Raw genomic sequence first — 20,876 nt, 5'->3', positions numbered from 1 at the left:
CGTTGGATTGTGTAATGTTTACATTTACGAGTTTTATTTTTCTCTCTTTCAGCAAAAACGTAAACCTATCCAGCCTATCTTCAGCACCTTCGTGCTTACTGTGAACGATGGAACGTATAAAGTGTATGGTTCGGCCTTAACGTTCTATGAAAACTTTGAGTGAGTATTGCATGTCTCGGATGTAATATTAGGAAAATTAGATATGTCTATTAACGTCCTATTGAAATGTGTGCAACTTAATTCGTTCCGGTTCCACAACATGGCTGGCTCAAGGGCAAGAGTCCCGGGTTTTCGTTGATCATCTCAATACCTTCAACCGCAGCTTCCGATCGTATGTTTCACTGAGACACGTCCTCTGATCCATCGGAACAACAGTTGCACGTTCACGAAAACGATTCAGCACATCATAAACGTTTCACTTTCAGCGATTTTGCGATTTTAGAACCTGACCACACCGAATTTTAAATGTAGGTGTCCAAAATCAAATTTCTTCTTTCGATTGTACAACGTCCTGTACAACTTTTCCTAAACAAAACGGATCAACGTAAAATTCGTTCTCATTCCGAACCCGGAAAACTTTGACAGAGATCCTAGTATATTTTTTTACAAGAACTCAGAAACGTAGCTTATTTTACTTTATTGTGTTGCTGTTTGGGTAAGGTTAATGAATAAATTCAACTAGAAGACGAAGGCAGCCTTTCTTATTATGTTTTCCTTCGTACTGTTGATTAAATCTTGATTGATTCAGAATCCGGAATCTCAAAACCAGTTGTATTTCGGGATTGGTTAAAAGTACAAACATGTTTTAGTTTCAAATTAATGATAATTTATCGTTCTTTCGGAAAAAATATTCCTTCACACTTTGAAAATGTGTACGTTATATCGAAGTTCCCCTGTATTCTGCTTTGACGGGATCTGTCGATCGCTAGGTTATTCCACTAATCAGCTAACTATTCCCCTGCATACTCAAAAGGTTTCGTTTCCTGTTCCGGGTCTCTTTTTTTGAGTTTTTTTTTATCCAAGTGAGATCCCTCATGATCATGAGAAAGTATAGAACCTGCTAACTCCCGGGAAAGATGGACAATCCGACGTTCAACTAAGTTGAAAGCACTGCGTGCTGAGGCATGTATAGGAACTAATATTGCATCAAGATTCAATTGATTAAAATAGTATATTGAAATTTTATATGACCTTCTAAAAACGAAGGTTCTCGTCTGTTCCACCATCTAGATTAATTCTGATTATTGGCTTGGGAATAATCCTTGACACCGAATAATCTCGAATTCAGAAAGCTAGCACACAGTACCTTCCTGAACGAATTTCAACGTGCATTGAGCTACTGTATTGAACTGCTTCCGCATTACCGAGGTGCCCTAGCTTTATTTTGCATCCTGCGATAACAGCCGGAATAAGATTCTGTTTTGTTATCAAGACAAAATCATTATTCGGTAGATTAGAGCGATAATCGAAATGTATGGGCACCTGCTTACTGCCCATTACAACATGTACTTTATCATTTAGGCTCGGGAAATACACCTCTTTCGGTCCCAGAACTCGAGTTACGTAATTTGTGCACGACGCCAAATAGGAGAAGTAAAGTAAAGAGAATTAGTGATAATAGTATTCTGAATAAAACCCACATAAATACATCTATAGCTACTATATATGAAAGCTACTTTACACCGATTTTTTCATAAGATCAAGGGTCCGGGTTTCTCTTCTGTTCTGGTTCTTGTTTAGGCTCATCGGCTCTATAAAACTCTATCAAACTCGTAGTGATTGATTTCAACGTTTCGATGATTTTGATGTCGAGACTCGCTTGGCGGTGAAAGATGTTTAGGAAGATGACGAATTGTAAAGATTTTGTTGTTTGCTCGTAAACAAAAATAATAGGGGATTACTGTTAGGTGTACAGGCTTCGGGGATTTCTTTTTCATAAAAAAGGCATTCGCTAGCCCAGTTGTTTCGAAGCGATCTACAGGGTTTGTTCAGGGGTCTATTTTGAAGGTAATAATATAAATCTAGATGATAAATAAATTATTTTCTCTGTAACACAAATTCTGGTATACATTTGATACAATGTACAGAAACTCAATATTCTTCAAAGTAGCACCCTCCTGCATCGATACACTTCTACCCTGAAACACCACTTGGATGTTGATTAGGAAGGCCGTCGAAGTTGCTTGAATATGTTGTAGGGTGTCCAGATGCCGGTCCCGGTCCCTTTCTAATTTAGGAAACAAAAAAAGTAATATAAATCAACCATATGAAATTTTATCTAAAACCAAAACTCACGAAAATAATTTATTTTGACAATTTGTATACATAAATACAACTGAACACGTTTCGTCGGTGACCACTAGGGTGTCAATGAATGTATGGGAAAAAATCGAGCCTAAAATTTCGAAAAGTTACACTATACAAAATGTTCACCACCTCGAAAAAAACCCCTATGCCAAATTTCAGCTCAGCTTTTTTTTCAGGGAGAGTGGCGCAAAGCGGTCAAAGTTTGAATTTTTTGAAAATCCTAAAATTACTCAAGGGGAGAGTAAAGGAAATCGGGGTTTTCGAAAAAAAAATTGATGCCAAATGTCTTAAAATTGCATGAAACGTCGAGATCTAGTGTCATCTCGAAAAAAAAATTTGTCGAAAATCGGCACTCTGGGGTTTTTTTTACGAAACGAAAAGTATAGTTTTGGGTGCCAATATAAATAGTTATCTCGATTTTTCTTTCGGAACTTGCTACGAAATGTTGATTTACACGATAATATACCCTATGCAAAATATTAGCTCATTCGGACTTCATTTACTGGTGTCACAAACGTTAAAATTTGAGTTGTTTGAAACCCGAAAAATCTTCGGAAATAGAGATTTTTGGAAAAAATTGTTTGGTGCCAAATGTCTTAAAATTGCATGACACGACGATATTTACAGTGTAGAAATCTCAACAAAGTATTACTAATAAAAATGACGCAAGTAATACCTACGTTGAGAAAGCGAAAGTTCCACTGGGAATGTTAGTGCCATCCAATAAGAAGATTCAGAATTAAGCGTTATTGGAAGAAAATGTTATGTATTTCTTTTAGTTTAAAAATGCTATATGGGTTTAATCCTGTTGAATGAGAATCGGGAAACGTAAGAAAAACCGTTTTAAACCTCATTTTGTTTTTCAAACGGCCGCCAATTTGTCAAGCGGCATCTTTACTGATTCAGAATCTGTTCGATTTTTTTGTTTCAGATAATCAGAAGGGCAGGAATCGTGTACGCCATGGCACAACTTTTTTTAACTCCCTCCTTCCCGATTCAAAAAAAAATTATAGGAGGTTGTATTCAAGACACGACCGCTTATTGGCGTAGAACTACTCTGTGGTTTAATTGAAATCGCTTGTTTATAACTGCAGATATTATTTCAAAATGCTACGATGCTTTTTGCTTTTTGTAGAATCATTTGACGATAATTGTTTAATGATTCATTCTTGTGCTCGAACAATACCTGCTCGAGATAAGCGCATCTGTCATTGTTGGACACAAAACCGCAGGGTAGTGATAATGCCCCTCGTTAGAATTCTATCCTAGTCCTCGTCCTAATTTCGATTGCTCGATTGATGGTCGATAAAGCAGGAGATTTAAACCAATGAATAGTAAAAAAGAACAAAGGTGAAATTATAAGATATTAGAAGTTCAAAGAGAAAGTTATATTAAAAGTGAGAATAAAACCAGAAATTATTGAGGCGAAAAGACGAGAAATTATAAAGAAAAATAAGGTCTATAAGATGTAAAATGTGATTTACAACTAAAATTTGAATTTCGCCAGGATTTGATGCAAAACTACCAGCAAATCAGTTGAATAATTTGTCTGCCATAGAAATTGTTGAGGGAAACTACAGTTTGTATGAATTTATAAAAGAACTAAATTACAGAATTACTGAAAATAAAATTTATTTACAGCTTTAAGCTGCCACTAAAAAAGGGCTGCCATAAAGAGTTTCCATCATTCAGTTATTCCGAACAGTCATCCTTAGTGGAGAAAGTTTTGCTACTGGCAAGCGAAACCAAATCACATACAAAATTCCAGAACGACATTTAATTAATAGTTTATTTCTTAGATCAAGATTAGCGCAAATACAATCCTAGTTGAAAGCAGTTTTGCGACTGGCACGCGAGCCCAAATAAATTAATAACTTAATATAGCTTATTGAATAACTTGGCATTTCCCAATTTTTTTTTTGTGCACAACCTTAACACCTTCACCATAGCGTCAGTTCAATGCATTAATGACAGAAAAAAAACAATGTTAACTGCTTGGAAAAAGACTGAATATTTGTCTCAGGAGAGATTCATTACTAATACCCTAACGTAAATATTTCCCTCCCGCTATCTTCCCTAGTCGTTTATATTTATCATTACGACTGCATATTTCGCAACACCAAACAATCGTCAATCATAGCATAAAAAATTAGGCGATTGTTGCATCGTTACAGGGCCAATGCCACGGAAGCAGATACAAATGGGGCCTCAGCGTAGCGAAGATGCACTATTTTTACGTACGGGTTATGAAGCACGCACGTAGCACACAAATATACATCTATCAATGACTTGGAACAACTGAATACACACACTTATCTCCGTTTTGCGCTCTTCTCAACAGAAGCCTATTCTGTTAATATCGCCAGTCTAGATTAGCTTAGCTGTCATCCTTTGTGGAGAGAGTTTACCTGCCCTCATGTGAAACCACATCACTGACAAAATTCCAGAACATTTATTTTCTTGGTGATCTGACGATAGCTTAGCTTGATGATTCCCCACACAATTGTGCAGCTCAGAACCTTAATACAATGGCGTCAGTTTAATGCAATGAAAACGAGACTGAAAGTTTGCCTTCATTCCTTGCATGAGAATTTAAACTTCTTCAGTTCATTCGTCTCTAACCTTCGAAAAGGCCCTTGGAAAACTTTATACTTTATCCATCGTATTACTCCTCCACCCCCATTGCCTTGAGAAAGGCATTCGATCCCTCAACATCCAGCTCGCCCAACAACGATGTTGTCCAGTCGGTTTCCTCACGAAGAATGAAAGTTTGCATCAGCGAGATCTACTGTGTATACTCTAGGCAAATATTCCCCTTTGTTCTTCTTCTTTTGCTTTGCTCACTTTACATCTTACGATTTACCCTTCGTTGCTCGTCGATAAGTTGCTCGTTATTGACAGCTGTGTTCGGAAATGCACACAAATTGACAGAAAAAATGTATGAAGAAATGGGAATGCTTCCAATATTCATCAATTTAAACCATGTACAGACTATGGGATTGTAATGTGTGCATATCAAACAAATGTTAGGGAATTTCCAATTCGTTTGGTATACAAATCGCCAAAAACCATTCGCGGCAAAAATAGTTATTAACGTTAACTTTATTTCATTAAAACGTGACCTGTTTTCTGACTTGGCACCGTTAATGAAAGACGTAGTTCTACGTCAAAATGTAAAACTTAAAATATATGTTTCTTTAGAGGTTCATGCGATAGAGGATGCATGCAGATTGTTTTCATATAAATTCAACATGAATCGGTTCAGTAGAACATGAGATATCGTGTACGCCAGTTTGAAAAAACTAGTTTCGAAAAAAGCGTTTGAAGTTCATTGTTATGTTATGTACCAGGTTAGATACCACATCACTAATATGGCTCTAACTCGGTAAATAATATGATTTACGATAAGTTCTTTTTAGAATATATTCTTGAATGCCTAAACTACAGAAATATGAAGGAATAAAATTTTGATTTTTTTTCAAATTTCTTGACTAGAATTCTGTCTTAAACCGAATTTATTGCCCTATTCTAGTTATGAATATTTTTTTCTCCGTTCAATTTTTATTTTATTGTTTATGGATAGTAAAAATATTCTTTGTTTTATTTTTACGGCCCTATAAAAACGTCCGAAATTCGTGTCTCTACACCCAAACTAGCGTTGGCTGAAAACATTTCATCTTTGGGAGAAATGATACCATTTCATGTGCTGGAGGGTCAAATGCGCAAATAATGAGCTGTTTTAAAAGCTTAAAAATGGTTTGTATGTATGCGAGCAGACATCTCTTTCTGTTTTCTTTTCTTTTTTCATTTGGAATTGTGCTAAAAAAAGAGTCCATACGACGTCAATGGGGATCGAACCAAGGCCGGCTGGAATGCAAAGTTATTTCACAAGACCACGCTATCCATATAGCTGCCAGTGCTGTTATATGGAAGCGTGATAATATTACACCTCATCATAAAATTAAGTTGGAAAGTGTTTTCTAAGAGGATAAAGAAGAACATGAACGAGAATATATCTCTCTCTGTCTGGGCCGTGTATTTGGCAAACTATACGAAAAGCTTTCATATACTTTCATTTAAATGTGTCTCCTGTTTCGCTCGTTCATATAGGCTCTAGTATGTATATTATACAAATGATATACATGTATTGGGGAGTAGAACATTCTCTGTGATTTTCAGCTCATTTAATAATAAATCGGGATGCCATAACTTTTTTTTTTTTTTTTTTTTTTATCTTCGCTTATTTTTCGTCGGCCTATTTCCGCCACTTTAGTGCCAATCACCGACATCAGGGAGGCGACTCCACCTGTTCCTACCTATCAGACTCAACAACTCATGAGCCGGGCCAACTTCTTTTACTTCCGCTCCGAAGGAAGACGTAACCAGAGATTTTTCGCCTCAGAAAATCCCAACGACGCCAGCTGGGATTGAACCCAGGCCGATCGGATTGTGAGGCTGTTACGCTAACCATACAACCACTGGCGCCGTCATGCCATAACTTGCGCTGAACCTGTTTTTGAATACGTTTTATCACAGAATTTTACGCATTTCCATCCTTACCAAACAGAATCTAAATAAAAATATTTTCTTTCGACAATATACTTAAAAAGATAAATTTTCTTACAGCGAAAAGCATCTCAATGAGCAACAGCGGGAACTGCTAGAATGGGGGCCAGAATCACACAAGACGCACTCGCTGCACGTGAACAAATCCATCTGCCTTCTGTCGAGGTGGCCTTTTGGCGATACGTTCGAAAAATGGCTCCAGTTTCTGCATGTAAGTTCCCAAAAAAAAAAACAGATGGTTATTTATGGCATAACGATTACTCTTAATTCACCTCCCCTCAGCAAATCTCTATATTCAACGAACCCCTGCCGGTCCCAATCGAGCGCTATATAACACATCTTCTCGACGAAGTGCCATTCCCATCGCCCAGTATCCTGCTGCAGTTGTCCAATCTGAGCAACGATCGAATTCTGCTAACGTTGCCGGAAGATTCTCCTCTACCCCGCAGCGGGGCTGGATTCCGTCAATTGCTCTCCAACCTGGGACCGGAGAATTGCTTGCACGTGCTGTTGCTGGTGATGACGGAGCAGAAAATTCTAATCCACTCGCTTCGACCCGCCACCCTGACAGCGGTCGCGGAAGCGGTGTCCTCGTTCTTGTTTCCCTTCAAGTGGCAATGTCCGTACATTCCACTGTGTCCACTGGGGCTTGCGGAAGTGCTACATGCGCCGCTGCCCTACCTAATAGGGGTCGATTCGAGATTCTTCGACCTGTACGAACCCCCGAGTGATGTGACCTGTGTCGATTTGGATACCAACAACATTAGCCTGTGTGAATCCCAGAAGCATCTGGTGACCAAATTGCTCCCCAAGAGGGCGGCGCGTATTCTCAAGCAAACCCTAAGAAATCTGGAGGAACTCAGCCAAAACAATGGCTATGAATCGTCGAATAGTTTGGACCGGGACTTTAAGAAGAAAAAACGAGAACATAATCTCGAGCAGCGGATACAAGAAGCGTTTCTGCAGTTCATGGCGTCCATTCTGAAAGGATACCGAGACTATCTGGTGCCGATCTCGAAGGCTCCCACGAGTCGAGCTACCGATCCGGATGCTCTGTTTCAGATGAACGCATTTCTTCGATCTCGAGACAAGGCACACCACAAATTCTTTCAACTTTTGATGAAAACTCAAATGTTTATCAAATTTATCGAGGAACGCTCTTTTGTCTCCGATGGCGATCACAATTTGGCATTTTTCGACGAGTGCGCCGAAAAGGTTTCCGCTTACGAGGACACACCAACCGAGATTAAATTGATCGATTGGGATTCCGGTCAGAGTAGTGAGCGTACCAAATTCATTTTGCCACCCGAATGTCAACCGGGACTGGACGAAAAAAGCTACCGTTATAGTTCCTTCGTTCTGAATCCGATCCTGTTGAAGCAGTCCCGGCGGAGCATGTTGATAAGTGCCCTCCAGCATCACAGCAGTCTGGCGCCGGGGTCACCAATGGCACGTCGAACCAAGCATGAGATTAAGACAGCCCAGAAGCTTGCCCGCAAAAATTATGGAAATCCGGAACTCTGGGCCAAACATCTACTGGCTACATGCTACTCAATCTACTTCATCGTTCTGCCGAGTCTGATTAACGAGAATGCCGGTCGCGAGCACGCTATTCTGAAGGCAGCCTACGATCTGCTCGGCAAAGCTAGCAAACTTAAGATTCAGTGCGACGAAGTTTGCTACCGTATAATGATGCAACTCTGTGGAATGCATAACTTGCCGGTTCTGGCCGTCCGGTTGCATTATTTGATGAAACGTTCGGGTATTCAACCGAACGCCCTCACGTACGGTTTTTACAATCGTTGTGTACTGGAAGCTCAGTGGCCCTCGGATTCGATTCTTTCCAGCCAAATGCGATGGAATCGGCTGAGAAACATTGTGATGGGAGCAGCCCATTTCAAGCGCGCCGGTAAAAAGTTTGCCTCTCGTCGACGCCTCTCTCTGTCTCAGGAAAACAATCTGAGCACACTAGAATCGGTCGATGGTACCTCTCGTACCAGCTTGGACTCCGGGATCTCGCAAGCGGAACACCAGTCGTCCTCGGCAATCGATTTCGCACTTTTTGACAAGCTACGGGGTCGTTTGGGAGCGATTGTGCGACAGACGGGAGCACCCCAGGAGTCCGCCAATGTCGTTTCCAGTGCGGGTTTGCTCATCAGTGGTGAAGGTGTGCACCTGAAGACCAGCCCCAAGGAAAGGCAAGCTTTCAAACCACCCTCCTCGAGTCCGTGTGATCTAAGCCCACGGATGCTTGCCCGGGCAGATAGTTTCGCGGGAGATTCCAAATTTATCGACAAGCTGCAGAGACAAGCCCTCCACTATCCGAACGGGACAATTGGTGACGGATCGGCGGGAAATGTGAAGCGGTCGTTGGATTTTCATAGCGAAAACGAGAATAGCTCCCAGGAGGAACTGACGGAGAGCAAACCGAACTCGAAGGGAAGTCCCACAAAGTGAGTTTATTTTGTTTATTTGGGCATTCACAAATAAAACATCATGGGTGTTTCTCAACTTACAGAGTATCCCCGCGGACGTTGGTAACCCAAGACGACCCGCTGGGAGCACTTAACGACGACGGAAGTGACGAAGTGCTCGAAGTTCGCCAATCGGCAGAAAAGCTAACGCTGGCGGACAATAGCCACCAGAACAACACCATCTACACGGACCAGCCGATTCTGTTCAAGGGGCAACGGTCGGCCACGTTCGACGATTCACTTCAACTGAGCAAGAGTATGCACAGGTCGGAGACGATGCCCGTCACCAGCTCGGTGACGTCCAGCTTCGCCAGCATTGGGTCCACGTTGAAGTTCAATTTTGGGTGAGTATATGACGAGGCACTGAATCCGTCATTCAACGGTCTCAATGAATGCTCGTGCAGATATGGGAGTGAGATGATGAGTGGTAGTTTAATAAGTCCAGGGTGTCGACTATCTGAAAAAAAAATCATTAAAATCAGGAAATATCAGGGAATCCATGTTGTTTCGTTCGGCCAGCTCCTTGACATCTCGCATTGTAATGGCGTAGAATCGTTCTTGTTCCTGAGTAGTGGTAAAAACTGAATCAATGGATCCGAGCTTCATCGTCGGTGATTTATTGCCTTTGATTTGTTGGTGGATTCCAAAACTGGCTGATGCTGATGGGCATGCCGTTATCTACTGCCGCTTTGGCAATTTTCAGCTTATCCAACGTCCATTGCATCCTCGACGACTCGAGGATCGAGGACTTTCGAGGCATTTGTGTGTAAAAAGACGAGTGAAAAGATGGTATTTTATTTGATATGAAAATCATTCAATATCACAACGTGTGGCGCCTTTACCCCATCGAAAATAGTCTTTCCCCCAGAGCACCTTTTGCATTATTTTGCACTTTACACGCATATTTTACATACCTTTTTTACGCAGACAGGACCAGAACAATCTACTGACGGACTGGGATACTGGCAACTAACGGAATATACATTTTTTGCTTGAGAAACCCTTACTTTGGATATCTTGGGAATTAGATCGCTTGCAACCGCAATGGACGAAAATTTTGTTTTGTTAACAACTTTGATTTTTCGTGCACTCAAGTGTTGCAAGGTGTTTCGAAATGAGGATTTCTTATATATCTAGAAGTGGTCCGTCTTACCCCGTCTTCCCCTACTTTTATACAGCCATTCCATGCCAAACCGATATAGTGGTTCTCAGATTTTCGTGAAAAGTGGTAATTTTGTTCTTTATTACAAAACATTAGACCCGTATTTTTTTTTTTCGTTAGGGTAACCATTTCCATTTTAGGGTGGCTCGAAAAATCAATTATTTCCACTTTTTACCAGAAATTACTTTTTTTTTAAATTCATAACTTTTGAACGACTGAACCGTTTTAGATGATCGACGTATCAAATTGAAACCAATGAGCTAGCCCTTTGGACTAGAGGGCGCCATATTTTTTATAATTTTTCTCGAAAGCTGAGTATTTTTTACATATTTCGATATCAGAGATGCTATTTTTTCGTTTTTAAGATATGATTTTCCAAAGATCACCGATGGTTCGGAAAAACAATTTTCTCACCTTTTTTCCATTGCGAAAATTCATAACTTCTGAACTACTGGACCGAATGAGATGATCGACATATCAAACTGAAGCTTATGAGTTAGTTTTCTTTGAAAAAATATCATTTTTGAGGAAAAATTTGATTTTCGTTTTTGTAATTATTGATTGAGTCAGTTTTTCATAGTTTTCTCGGTTAAAGATATAGGGCGCTATATATATATATTTTTTTTTCTGAAAAGCTGAGGATTTTTTACATAACATATCTTGATATCAGAGATGCAATTTTTTTCAAATTTAACATGCTTTAAGTCTTCGTTTTCTTTTAAATTCGATATTCCAAATTTCCTTTACCTCCCGCCTTGGAAGATTTACGAGGATCAAAAAATGAATACTTTGAGCGCTTTGAGGCACCTCTGAATCATGTCCGATTGAGCTAAAACTTTGCACAAGTTATTTTTTTGGGCCAAGAAACAAAATATACATGGTCGGTTTTTGAAATTTAACATGACCATTTTCGCTGCCACCCTAGTATATATGCACTAGGGTGCCAATGAATGTATGCGAAACAAATCAACCCTAAAATTTCAAAAAGTTACCCTATGACGAATTTCAGCTCAATCGGACTTAAGGAAGAGTGGCGCAAAGCGGTTAAAGTTTGAGTTTTTTTGAAAATCGAAAAATCACCCAAGGGGGTTAGGGTTGTCGAAAAAAAAATTGTGATGCCCAATGTCTTAAAATTGCATGAAACGTCGAGATCTAGTGTCATCTCGAAATTTTTTTTGGTCAAAAATCGGCTCTGGAACTCAAATTTTAACGTTTGTGACACAAGTAAAGGAGTCCGAATGAGCTAGTATTTTGCATAGGGTATATTATCGTGCAAACCAAGATTTCGTAGCAAGTTCCGAATGAAAAATCGAGATAAATATTTTTATTGGCACCCAAAACCATACTTTTCGTTTCGTACTCCGAAAAAAAACCCAGTGTCCCAGAGTGTCGATTTTTGACCACAAAAAAAAATTCGAGATGACATTAGATCTCAACGTTTCATGCAATTTTAAGACATTTGGCATCCATTTTTTTTCGAAGACCCCGATTTCCTTTAGGGGCTGTCCACATACCACGTGGACAGAAAAAGCACGATTTTAGACTCCCCCCTCCCCCTTCGTGAACAAGCGTGGATATTTTTCCTTTTTATTTTAAAATAATTAAGGAAAGAACTGATTTGCACCTAAATTCCATTGAAGGGGGACCCCTGTCTGGAAGGTCGGAAAATAATGAACTTTCTCGGATTTTTTTCGAATGTTACGAATAAAGTGAAGAGCTCGGGTATTTTAGTTATTATTTAAGGTATATTTGAAGATGTATTTTACATTTTTTAGTGCACGAATAATGATTATTACGCTGTTGACAGTTGGATGCGTAGATGCTGTCTTGAAATCGGTACCTTGCTGTTGGTATCGGTTCTGAAGCAACGGGGTGTCGTAGAACAAATTTCAATGAATATTTTGAAACATTGGAACAATACCTAAAACGTTACATAGGTATTTTTAAAAATTCGAAAAATTGCCGAAATGGCGGCCTTTTTTGTTAAAAATGAGTTATTTTTTAATAAAACATCGATGTTTAGAAGCTCATAAAAAATCGAAAAAATGAGATATAAAAAAAACGGCTATGTATCGCTTTAGATAATCCATTTTTAAAGCCTGATAAAAAATTTACCACCAGTTGAAAAAACACGGTATCGAGAAAAACGCGTTCCAAAATTCGCACAATAATACTATATCCCTTGAGGTTAGGGGTGAGGTCATACTTTTGGCTGTAACTTTTCAACGAAATCAAATATCGAAAAGGGGTATAAGCTTCCCATAAATGCAAAAAAAAAAACAAAAATTCGTTGTTTTCGATTTTCCAGACCGGGGGGGATAAGGGGGGATAAGTTGTTTTTATTTCAAATTTCAGTTGCTGTACCCTGTACCAGTTGTGACCCATTGGTTTTGTATGGTCGAGAAATGGGCAGCATAACATGCTTCATATGAGTTTAATTTTGAAATACTTGTGAGTATATGATATTTTTTGTTTTTCCATTATAAGCGAATATATAAAGGCTATCTGGTTTGCTAACACGGAAACACGCAATGTACAGTTGACCAGGTGAGGAACAATTCGCATCTGAATATAAACTACACAACTTCAAAGATTGATCTTGAGCTTTACTAATTGTGATTGCCAATCGCCAATCGAATAAAAATAAATGGATTTAAAAACATTTTCAAATAGATTTTTAGTTCACGATTTTTTAAACACTTGCAAAAAAAATGTTGATATCACATAGACGCCAGTAATAATCCAATCAACTTGATTAACTTGCTACCATTTCATTCATATGGAATTCCAGTAGAACATTTTACTACAGAGATGCATTGTTTTGCATTGTTTTATGGCAGAGTTAGTGTTACTCAAAATTTAGGATGAAAAAATTCTTTGCCCTTTCCGGAATATGATCGATTACTGATAATGGCGATTCATCTTCACTCTGGATTTCCGATTCACCTTTAGTCGGTAACGCAATTTAAAACCTTTTCCGCCATAGTTCGGAGAATTTTCAGAGGGTATTTAAAGCGTATTAAGAAATTTTATTATTTTTCAAATCCTTATAGACCATTCTGCATTGAGTGTCTTGATGACTCCCAAAGTGCTCGCGGGGAAGAATTACATCAGACAACTCACGATTCATTGATTCCCAACTATGAAATCGAGCTCAGATCTCAACTATGAAAGTTGAACATTTCTTGAGACCAGTTTTTGCATGAAATTTATCCCAATTCAAAAGTACGCTACATAGAACAATTTAATTGAATTCACTTGAAAGATGAGAAAATTTTCCATAATATTCTGTTGTAGAACATTTTAAATATTTTAAGATAACAATAGGAATAACATTGTGGTGTCAAGGAAGGAATTGTAGAAGGGTTGGAGAGCTTTAATTTTGTTGATAGAAAAACAATCATGTTTATCATGTATTTTTGGGGAAAAATAATACCCTTAAAGAACGAAAAATTTTGAATATTTTTTCACTTCTAAAAGGCACTCCAATCAATCAATTCAAATATTTTACAACTGCAATACATTATATACAGACTTTATTATCCTAAGGCTTATTGTTCTCGATAGTTCTATACAAGCTCTATAGAAAATTGTATTTGATAAAAAAAATCATATGTGTAATATCATGGAAACTTAACCATTATGGAATCGCTTATTTTTTAGAGGTTTGAGCTAAGAACGTCTATGCATAGCCGCAACTATAAAAGTTATAGGATCATACAAAATATCTCGGTCGCTCAGAGTTAACGTGAGTTATTTTTAGAATATAGATTTCAGTGAAGAAGTTCAATGATATTACAGAAGTTCAATGATATATGAAGCACTCTCAGGCAGCTCAATTCGTTTATTAATATAAACGGAATATTCAAGTTGGGCGGAAAGTTTTAAAATTCTTAAATATGGAACAGTTTTTATTTAATTTAGAATGTATCGGTGATTATAAAGGGCGAACACGAAATTATTGCGACACCGAAAATGTCATGCCAATTTTCTTATAATGTTTAGAATCAAACCAAAATTTTAGGGTAGTTTTATACATATATTTACTTCAAAAATCAATAGAAAAGTTAATCGATGGAGCCTTGAGTGTAAAATTGAACGCATTTTCGCTTGATGGCCTTCATCAAAGTCTTTACACAGTGTCATCCGGTACCAGTTTCTCAGTTTTTTTTCCATTTTCTTAACATGTCGTTCTCGTCTTTGACTGTCTTCTTGCTCTTCCTAAGTTCCCGCTTCATTATTGCTCAGTACTGCTCCACCGGGCGCAGCTCCGGACAGTTTGGCGGGTTCATGTCCTTTGGAACAAAATGGACAGAATTGGTCTCATACCACTCCAGGACACTTTTAGAATAGTGGCATGATGCCAAATCTGGCAAAAATAGCGGAGCTTCGTCGTGCTGCTGCAAGAACGGCAAAGGCGCTTCTCGAGGCACTCAGATTTGTAGATCTCGCCATTTACTATGCCCTTTGTCACGAAAGACTCACTCCTCAGTCCGCAAGAGCAGATGGCCTACCAAACGAGATATTTGGAGGCGAACTTCGACATTTTCTTCTTCTCAAATTTGTCGTCCACATCGAACTTGCTCTTGCCGGTGAAAAACTCCAACCCCGGAATTTGTTTAAAATCGGCTTTTATATACGTTTCGTCGTCCATCACACAGCCGCCATATTTTGTCAGCATCTTCTCGTAGAGCTTCCGTGCCCGAATTTTAGCCGTTGATTGTTGCCGCTCATCGCGGTTTGGGAAGTTCTGTACCTTGTATGTATGTAGTCCAGCTCTCTTCTTTGCATTCTGGACGTAGCTCTGCGACATGCCGATCTCTTTAGCCAAATCACGGCTTGAGACGTTGGGATTTGCTTTAATCATCCGCTTCACCTTTCCCTCCGTCTTTTTGTTCTCCGGTCCCGGTTTTCTTCCAGCTCCTTTGCCGTGGTCCAACGTCAACCGCTCCTGGAACCGCTTCAACACTCTGGAGACGGTTGAATGGTGAATGTTCAACATTTTTCCCAACTGCCGGTGTGACAGGTCAGGAAATTCCAGGTGTTTGGGAAGAATTTGTTCTCTCGACTCGCGTTGGTTCACCTCCATTTTCGTTGAATCGAAAAACACGACTTCGAGTTTGACAGCATGTAGACAATACACATCAATGAGAAAGTGTGCAAAATTTGGTACCCAATGGTAAAAAAGTTATGCCATGTTGAATGTGTCACAATAATTTCGTGTTCGCCATTTATTTGAAAAAATATTCATTTTTCGTGTCCACATGGACATAACCTATACCCTCTGCCCCCTCCGTGGACAAGCGTGGACATTTTCATACCCCCTACCCACCCTAAAACTGTCCACGTTGTATGTGGACAGCCCCTTACTCCTCCCTTGGGTGATTTTTCGATTTTCATAAAACTCAGACTTTGACCGCTTTGCGCCACTCTCCCTTAAGTCCGATTGAGCTGAAATTCGGCATAGGGTGTTTTTTCGAGGTGGTGAAAAATTTTTTTTTATCCAAAATATATATTTTTATTAAGGCTTATATGGCGTCAGCCTAACGGGGCCGGGAGTTCAATATTTCGGCAATGTTTGCTTACAACTATGTTAGTAATATGTAACCGATTACTCGCGGTTGGCTCGAGGTTAGTATTACAAGTGTTCTCATAATTGGTATGTTGCAGTCTTCGATGCTCTGTACGTGTGCCCGACGCGGGATACCTCCTATTGGGATGCAGCTGACCATTAATCCGCCCCCCCTAGTGTGTACCCCATATCTAGCGTGGTGCGTCTTTCTCGACTCGAGGAATCCAGGATAGAATGGTCACTAGCCGGCGCAATCATCAGCTCGTGTAGAGTTGTCATAAGCGGTACAACCTTTGGCTCTTGTTGAATGATCAGTGGACTGCACAACCTTTGGCCCGTGTATCTGTAAAGAGTGTGTGTATGTATTGCCGCGACTAAGCAAAAGTTTATCGATCGGATAGGAGGGATATGAAACGGGGACACAACGAAGGAAACATCACTAAACGTTGACATCGGCGTTTCTGAGGAACAGGTATAGATGAAGCAGAAGATCAGGATCACGGCTACCTAAGATATTCCGGACGGGAATATCCGATTGTCTGCCTTGTGCTCTCAGTGCTCTAGAGAGCTGAGAGCGAGCAGCATGGAACCGGATACACGACCAGACAACATGCTCGATGTCGTGGTAGCCATCGCCACAATCACAAAGATTGTTTGCTGCTAGCCCAATGCGATAGAGATGCGCGTTTAGGTTGTAGTGATTGGACATAAGCCGAGATATCACGCGAATGAAATCACGACCTACATTCAATCCCTTGAACCATGCACTCGTCGAGACCTTAGGGATAATCGTGTGTAACCAACGACCGAACTCATCTTCACTCCACATGCGCTGCCAACTTACGAGCGTATACTGACGAGGAATGTGGAAAAATTCATTATAAGCAATTTGCCTTTCAAAAAGTGTGCCTTCTAAAGCGCCCACCTTAGCTAACGAGTCCGCTTTCTCATTCCCCGGAATCGAGCAATGAGAGGGAACCCATGCTAAGGTAATCTTGAATAATTTTTCGACCAAAACACTCAATAGTTGTCTTATTCTTGTTAGGAAATAAGATGAGCGTTTATCAACTTTCATTGAGCGGATTGCCTCTATTGAGCTGAGACTGTCTGAAAAAATAAAATAGTGGTCGATGGGCAATGTTTCAATGATCCCTAATGCGTAATATATCGCACCCAGTTCAGCGACATACACGGAACAAGGATCTTTGAGTTTGAAAGAGGCACTGGAATTTTCATTGAAGATGCCGAAGCCAGTGGACCCGTTTATGAATGAACCGTCAGTAAAGAACATTTTATCAGATCTAACTTTACCCCCATATTCTGCCGAAAATATCGGCGGAATAGAATCTGAGCGTAGATGATCTGGGATTCCATGGATTTTTTGTCGCATGGACAGATCAAAAATGACAGAGGAATTGCAGAAGTATGGGAAGCAAACTTGGTTGGAGATGCCTGGTGAAGGGTGCACGTCGTGGGTAAGGTACTCATGGTATAAAGACATAAAACTTGACTGAGGAGTCAGTTGGAGTAGATTTTCGAAGTTATCAATCACCAATGGATTCATGATCTTGCAACGGATGAGAAATCTGTAGGATAATTCTGTGAACCGAAGAGTAAGCGGGGGTACTCCGGACAGTTTGGCGGGTTCATGTCCTTTGGAACAAAATGGACAGAATTGGTCTCATACCACTCCAGGACACTTTTAGAATAGTGGCATGATGCCAAATCTGGCAAAAATAGCGGAGCTTCGTCGTGCTGCTGCAAGAACGGCAAAGGCGCTTCTCGAGGCACTCAGATTTGTAGATCTCGCCATTTACTATGCCCTTTGTCACGAAAGACTCACTCCTCAGTCCGCAAGAGCAGATGGCCTACCAAACGAGATATTTGGAGGCGAACTTCGACATTTTCTTCTTCTCAAATTTGTCGTCCACATCGAACTTGCTCTTGCCGGTGAAAAACTCCAACCCCGGAATTTGTTTAAAATCGGCTTTTATATACGTTTCGTCGTCCATCACACAGCCGCCATATTTTGTCAGCATCTTCTCGTAGAGCTTCCGTGCCCGAATTTTAGCCGTTGATTGTTGCCGCTCATCGCGGTTTGGGAAGTTCTGTACCTTGTATGTATGTAGTCCAGCTCTCTTCTTTGCATTCTGGACGTAGCTCTGCGACATGCCGATCTCTTTAGCCAAATCACGGCTTGAGACGTTGGGATTTGCTTTAATCATCCGCTTCACCTTTCCCTCCGTCTTTTTGTTCTCCGGTCCCGGTTTTCTTCCAGCTCCTTTGCCGTGGTCCAACGTCAACCGCTCCTGGAACCGCTTCAACACTCTGGAGACGGTTGAATGGTGAATGTTCAACATTTTTCCCAACTGCCGGTGTGACAGGTCAGGAAATTCCAGGTGTTTGGGAAGAATTTGTTCTCTCGACTCGCGTTGGTTCACCTCCATTTTCGTTGAATCGAAAAACACGACTTCGAGTTTGACAGCATGTAGACAATACACATCAATGAGAAAGTGTGCAAAATTTGGTACCCAATGGTAAAAAAGTTATGCCATGTTGAATGTGTCACAATAATTTCGTGTTCGCCATTTATTTGAAAAAATATTCATTTTTCGTGTCCACATGGACATAACCTATACCCTCTGCCCCCTCCGTGGACAAGCGTGGACATTTTCATACCCCCTACCCACCCTAAAACTGTCCACGTTGTATGTGGACAGCCCCTTACTCCTCCCTTGGGTGATTTTTCGATTTTCATAAAACTCAGACTTTGACCGCTTTGCGCCACTCTCCCTTAAGTCCGATTGAGCTGAAATTCGGCATAGGGTGTTTTTTCGAGGTGGTGAAAAATTTTTTTTTATCCAAAATATATATTTTTATTAAGGCTTATATGGCGTCAGCCTAACGGGGCCGGGAGTTCAATATTTCGGCAATGTTTGCTTACAACTATGTTAGTAATATGTAACCGATTACTCGCGGTTGGCTCGAGGTTAGTATTACAAGTGTTCTCATAATTGGTATGTTGCAGTCTTCGATGCTCTGTACGTGTGCCCGACGCGGGATACCTCCTATTGGGATGCAGCTGACCATTAATCCGCCCCCCCTAGTGTGTACCCCATATCTAGCGTGGTGCGTCTTTCTCGACTCGAGGAATCCAGGATAGAATGGTCACTAGCCGGCGCAATCATCAGCTCGTGTAGAGTTGTCATAAGCGGTACAACCTTTGGCTCTTGTTGAATGATCAGTGGACTGCACAACCTTTGGCCCGTGTATCTGTAAAGAGTGTGTGTATGTATTGCCGCGACTAAGCAAAAGTTTATCGATCGGATAGGAGGGATATGAAACGGGGACACAACGAAGGAAACATCACTAAACGTTGACATCGGCGTTTCTGAGGAACAGGTATAGATGAAGCAGAAGATCAGGATCACGGCTACCTAAGATATTCCGGACGGGAATATCCGATTGTCTGCCTTGTGCTCTCAGTGCTCTAGAGAGCTGAGAGCGAGCAGCATGGAACCGGATACACGACCAGACAACATGCTCGATGTCGTGGTAGCCATCGCCACAATCACAAAGATTGTTTGCTGCTAGCCCAATGCGATAGAGATGCGCGTTTAGGTTGTAGTGATTGGACATAAGCCGAGATATCACGCGAATGAAATCACGACCTACATTCAATCCCTTGAACCATGCACTCGTCGAGACCTTAGGGATAATCGTGTGTAACCAACGACCGAACTCATCTTCACTCCACATGCGCTGCCAACTTACGAGCGTATACTGACGAGGAATGTGGAAAAATTCATTATAAGCAATTTGCCTTTCAAAAAGTGTGCCTTCTAAAGCGCCCACCTTAGCTAACGAGTCCGCTTTCTCATTCCCCGGAATCGAGCAATGAGAGGGAACCCATGCTAAGGTAATCTTGAATAATTTTTCGACCAAAACACTCAATAGTTGTCTTATTCTTGTTAGGAAATAAGATGAGCGTTTATCAACTTTCATTGAGCGGATTGCCTCTATTGAGCTGAGACTGTCTGAAAAAATAAAATAGTGGTCGATGGGCAATGTTTCAATGATCCCTAATGCGTAATATATCGCACCCAGTTCAGCGACATACACGGAACAAGGATCTTTGAGTTTGAAAGAGGCACTGGAATTTTCATTGAAGATGCCGAAGCCAGTGGACCCGTTTATGAATGAACCGTCAGTAAAGAACATTTTATCAGATCTAACTTTACCCCCATATTCTGCCGAAAATATCGGCGGAATAGAATCTGAGCGTAGATGATCTGGGATTCCATGGATTTTTTGTCGCATGGACAGATCAAAAATGACAGAGGAATTGCAGAAGTATGGGAAGCAAACTTGGTTGGAGATGCCTGGTGAAGGGTGCACGTCGTGGGTAAGGTACTCATGGTATAAAGACATAAAACTTGACTGAGGAGTCAGTTGGAGTAGATTTTCGAAGTTATCAATCACCAATGGATTCATGATCTTGCAACGGATGAGAAATCTGTAGGATAATTCTGTGAACCGAAGAGTAAGCGGGGGTACTCCTGCCAAAACTTCGAGACTCATCGTATGTGTCAAAGTTACCTTGTGAACATTTTGTACAGGGTAACTTTTTGAAATTTTAGGGTCGATTTTTCCCATACATTCAAAATAAAAATAGTAAATTTTTCCCACTACCGTACGAATATTTTATGTACTTTTCATCATCAACAGCTATTCGTTTGGTGGTGCCGGTAGCAGACACGGTTTGCTGAGGTGCGACGTACGACAATGAAATGTC

At 40.4% G+C, this 20,876-nt stretch overlaps 1 protein-coding gene across 5 annotated transcripts in view; it reads left to right on the top strand.

Annotated features, from left to right (window-relative positions):
* LOC129775059 (DENN domain-containing protein Crag) overlaps positions 1–20,876 on the top strand; it is an 84,132-nt gene that overhangs the window by 51,596 nt on the left and 11,660 nt on the right. For all 5 annotated transcript variants that reach the window (XM_055779262.1, XM_055779264.1, XM_055779263.1 and 2 more), the window contains 4 exons: positions 53–159; positions 6,934–7,084; positions 7,156–9,326; positions 9,392–9,691. In XM_055779262.1, the coding sequence (XP_055635237.1) occupies positions 53–159; positions 6,934–7,084; positions 7,156–9,326; positions 9,392–9,691 (2,729 nt within the window). The remainder of the gene's footprint in view (positions 1–52; positions 160–6,933; positions 7,085–7,155; positions 9,327–9,391; positions 9,692–20,876) is intronic.

This window comes from Toxorhynchites rutilus, chromosome 3 (genome assembly GCF_029784135.1).
Source record: "Toxorhynchites rutilus septentrionalis strain SRP chromosome 3, ASM2978413v1, whole genome shotgun sequence".
Taxonomy (NCBI): Eukaryota; Metazoa; Arthropoda; class Insecta; order Diptera; family Culicidae; genus Toxorhynchites; species Toxorhynchites rutilus.
The sequence above is the reverse complement of the archived record's forward strand: the minus strand, read 5'-3'. Positions and strand labels throughout refer to the sequence as shown.